At 33.1% G+C, this 4735-nt stretch overlaps 1 protein-coding gene across 5 annotated transcripts in view; it reads right to left on the bottom strand.

The window, feature by feature from the left end:
* LOC107629711 overlaps nt 312-4735 on the bottom strand; it is an 8266-nt gene continuing 3842 nt past the window's right edge. Inside the window, exons 4-16 of one of the 5 annotated variants that reach the window (XM_021118222.1) lie at nt 4657-4690; nt 4087-4145; nt 3702-3816; nt 3530-3567; nt 3229-3326; nt 3103-3158; nt 2642-2915; nt 2377-2501; nt 2091-2147; nt 1853-1918; nt 1554-1628; nt 1035-1120; nt 312-444 (exon numbers count right to left, since the gene is read on the bottom strand). In XM_021118222.1, coding sequence (XP_020973881.1) covers nt 1058-1120; nt 1554-1628; nt 1853-1918; nt 2091-2147; nt 2377-2501; nt 2642-2915; nt 3103-3158; nt 3229-3326; nt 3530-3567; nt 3702-3816; nt 4087-4145; nt 4657-4690 — 1060 coding nt within the window. In that variant the 3' untranslated portion in view covers nt 312-444; nt 1035-1057. Of the gene's footprint in view, nt 445-469; nt 795-1034; nt 1121-1553; nt 1629-1852; nt 1919-2090; nt 2148-2225; nt 2243-2376; nt 2502-2641; nt 2916-3102; nt 3159-3228; nt 3327-3529; nt 3568-3701; nt 3817-4086; nt 4162-4656; nt 4691-4735 lie in introns of those variants that run through there. The other 4 variants (XM_016332578.2, XM_021118221.1, XM_021118224.1 and 1 more) reach the window with 4 other exon arrangements.

Raw genomic sequence — 4735 nt, forward strand, 5'->3', positions numbered from 1 at the left:
GTCTGTGTATATTTATATATACATATTTTTTAATAAAATAATCAACTATCAAAATAATCAAATCTATACAATAGTATAATCATTTTTTTTATTTACACTAAATACATATCTAAATAAAGTAACTGTTTTTTGTATCTACATAACATCGTCGTTATCTTCCGATAATTACAGTCAAAATTTCTCAAAGATTAATGTTAACTACCAGATCATGTATTATGATGTGCAATCGCCAACTTGGTGGAAAAGAATAATCCAAAACCACTGAGTACAAGATTTTTACAACGAAAATTCTCTTTTAAGATCATGCACACTTTCTTGAAAGGGAAGTTTTATTCCAATTGATTGAACCAAACATTTCTAGTTAGCCTCTGGTGAACTAATACATAATATTTAGAGGTATGTTATTGTTCAAGGATCTCCTCAGGGGCAATGAAGATACAAATCCTAGAGCAGTAAGAAAAAGACGAGATTTTTCAATCAGTGGAACGGTTATACTGAACTTTATTGTATTCTTTCAATAATAAGAGATTGCTTCAACATGATATATCATGATACAATAACTGTGCAATTGCTCTCAGCATCAAATGTTGAGAAAACAATAAACATGGATGTAACAATTACTGCTTCTATGAAGGCCTATTGTATTGCCTTCTCTTTCCAAGCCATGATGATATCATGATTGGGATATCCTTTTCATACGTTGCGAAAACGCAGCCACCAATCATTTGAGAAGATAGCATTTGGACAGATTCAGGGATCCACTTACAACCTCAAGTTAAACATGCAAACCATCGCTGCACAAAGATAATAATTGATAAACGGAAATATACTTTTTCCAACATGTTTAATTTTTTTTCTTTTTTTTTTGGGGTTTTTTTTTTTTCCCGTGTGGTAGCACATGCTCGTGCATGTCAATTTGTCATGTTGGTCTGGTGTTGGTTGTGCTAATACATTGACTTTCAAAGTACATTTGTAAATTTTTAGATAAAAAAATATATATAATGCTTAAAGGAAGTTAATATTTAATATCATACCTGTCAGAATTGGATAATTACAACTATTCTGCACCAGCTTGCGCAACATGTTCATTTGATCCTAATGAAGTACCTTGCTCAATGCACTGGAAGACATCAAATTATAAGACCTTACTGATGAAAAGGAAAACGAGTAATTTATGATGTCAAGGAAATGCTTTCAGAAACTTTTGAAATATCAGCGACTAACTTGTGCAATGTCGAAGAGAGACAAAATTTACTAAGCAAAGATAAAATGCAGCATATTTTCAGTAGAATAAGAGCAGTGAAATTCAGGCCAGTTTTCGATCTTTCCTTGCTATCATTTTCAAAAAATAACTATGATACATTTTTTCCAGAAAAAAAAAAATGTCTGATTGTTTTCATTGTTTCATTCTGCTCTTTCTTTAACATTTGGATTAACAAAGATGTCATATATTCCTCTCTCTGCATCACTTGTAAACCTTCTTTCATCAAGCATTGATCAGAATTGATAAACACAAAAATATGCAAGCAAATATTTACGATCAAATTATATACCTGAAGAAGGTGATTATGGAGCCAATCCAATGTTTGAGGAAATGTTGTTGCTGATACATTCACCACAGTCAACCCCTGAAACAGAAAACATCTTACAAGCATTCATAGCATATAATAAATAAACTTAGACGGTTAAAAGTTTTATATACTGCAACCAGTGAATCTGCTTTCCTATCAACTTCATATTCACTAGTTAATGAATTGGAGCAATTTGCTATATATAGATCATAGAAACTGCAATGGCCATGGAAATCAATAAAATAAATAACATCGCAAAAAATGTAAAGTATTAGACATACTTGTGAGGTGAAAGAGCACAGGTAATCTTGTATGGTTTTCAAATTTGCTATAAGCTTATCTTTATCCTGTAAATTGAACAACAAAATTCAGAAACCAGCTCTGATAGATAAAAATGCAATTGAACAGATGTAGGTTGCTCTTATGGTTTTTTTTCCAAGGAAAAATGTGGTTGGTTAACCACCTTCGCCTCAAGAGTGCCAAGTGTATATATCTGAGTTCTTTCAAAAGTTAGAGTACCTTGTCAGGGCATTTCTCGGTAAACGTGCGAGAGCAGATCCACTCCTCAAGTAATGCCTGAAAATATGGTAAGAAGTCTCACTACATTATTTCATGCGATTTATACGACGAAACAATGGAATATGATGAAAATACCTTCCCACCATGCGTGACTGGAACATAGAAATACATGCAGGTCAACTCTTTGACTAAAAAATCTCAAAGTTATACATACTACAAACTAAGAAAATAACCAATTATGAGGATAATTGTTACTTTCATAAAAGTTATGGACAATGAGACAAACCTTATGATCAAATTCAGCCATCTTCAGAACAATAGGCACAATTATTGGCTTAGGACCTGACTTTTTAGTAACAATTTTTTTGTCTGCCTCTATTTCTTTGAGAGAAGCAGCACCTGCATGAGAAACTTGGTAGACATATAATTTGCCACTTTAGTATTCAAGTGAAACACAATACCTACTCATGCAAATATTATAACTTCCTCAGTGCATGTGACTCCAAGAGGAACTAAACAGCTTCAAAGTATTGCAAATAATAAAGACCAACCTTCATGCCCAGATGTGCTTCCAGCTAGATTAATGGATGCGACATTATTTGATACTGCATCAACTTGGTCCATAGATATTCCTTCAGTTGAACTCAGAGTCCTGGAACCACCATGATTCTCATCATGACTACCTTCATTAGTATTTTCCGTTTGAACTGTAGCACTATCGTCTGGTGCCGCAGATGTTGAATTCATCCCTTTATTTTCAGCTTGTATAGCAGCAGGTGATTTCTCATCGTCTACTAAATAAATGCTAGGGTCCAAATGAATTCCCTTTCATCATCAAAATAAAAACAAAGAAAATGAGCTCACAACAAGTCCATAGGAGAAACATTTATTACTTCACAGTAAACTTGAAAAGCTGTATATCAATAAAATATACATTGACCAGTATAAAAGCTTCAATTGTCTAATACAGCATATACAGGGAAACATCCCCAAAATACATATCCATACATACCTCAATTATAATTGGCTTTCCATCCTTCATTGCCTTTTTCAAATCACCAGCCAAACCTAAAATAAGTTTGAAAGATGAGAATTTAAAAAATGTATGAGATCTCAAGCTACAAAGAACTGAGAAAACCTTTGCGAACAACTCTGCATTCTCTGCAAAATTCAGTTATTAACTCCTCCGATGAATTAAAGTCTCGCGTCCATACAGGAGTTGACGCCAATGGTGCACTGTCAAACATAAGAAAATAATCATTCAGATAAGATATACAAATTTATAGGGTTTAGGTCCTCTTTGATGTTAACTTGATTACTCTTAGCCAGGTCTCTTATGATACCATTATGAACAAATACTAGGTTTGACTAATAGGAACTTAAAATCAAAGCTAAATACTAGTCAGCTTAAGAATGAAACAAAGAAATTCAGGACATACTCTGTTGATGTGCGCAACAATTCGTAAACCATATCTGTCTATTAGAGTCAACAACAAAAGGAATGTCAAAATCAGTTGTATATAATTCCAGTCAGCTACCATCAATTGAAAGCCTAAAACTGTCCTTATTTTATATGACAGGAAGATTCAGGGTTATAGACACGATTGCTACCTGCAACACATTTGGTAGATTTAACCTCTGCGCAAGCTGGGTGGCAATAGTAGACTTCCCAACACAAGCAGTTCCACAAACAAGGATTACCAGTGGAACTCTTTGATGATGAAACCTTAAAGGAAGATAAAAGCAGAAATATGCTTCATTATTACTAGAACTATAAAATATCACCCTCAAGAGTCTTCTTTTTTTGTTTTTACATATCTTTTAAAAGCATTATCAAGTAAATTTTCTTCCACACACACACACACATACGATGAAACAGATATGATGTACATTCAGCACATAGTAGGAATCAACAAACAATCAAAAGAAGCTATGATATTAACACAGATACATGTAGAAACAAAAGTTATCTCCAACAGAAAGATTGCATACTAACCTTGTCATCATCTTATAACGATTAATGTACTCTTCTCCATATCCCCGCCTCTCCATTAGCTGCACAACCAGATCTCTGTTAGAAAATTTCTATTGATTAAATTACTACCATCATTTGGAAAAGCCAAGGACATCCAGCTATGATAACTTTATCCTAAATATAATGGAATTTGACTTCCTACTATTAAGAGACATGTAGTAAATAAACTTAGGTCCCATGTAATTATATTATTAATTTAAAACCATCTAGTAATAATAATAATAATTAATATTGACATTACAATAATGTACTTAAATCCAAAAAGACCTATCCAAAGAATCAATCAACCATATTATCTTTATGCACTAATTTACGGTACGTAATACAACTTGAAATAAAAATATCCAACAGGCATGCATGACATATGACTGTGACTCTGTGAATATATGTATAAGATTTTGCTCCTGGAGTAATACTTTCCCATAAAATTTTAATTTTGGCCATGAGTTCAAACAGTAAAAGGAAATACATTACAAGTCAAGAAATACGGGATGTACAGGATGGAGAAATGAAACCATAGATTTGGCATACCTTGAATAAGTTGACCTCCAAATCGGACTGAGAGCTGCAGAATGGAAAGAAAATTTTAACCAGCTATACTAGAACTCAA

This window comes from Arachis ipaensis, chromosome B03 (assembly GCF_000816755.2).
Source record: "Arachis ipaensis cultivar K30076 chromosome B03, Araip1.1, whole genome shotgun sequence".
Classification (NCBI taxonomy): domain Eukaryota; kingdom Viridiplantae; phylum Streptophyta; class Magnoliopsida; order Fabales; family Fabaceae; genus Arachis; species Arachis ipaensis.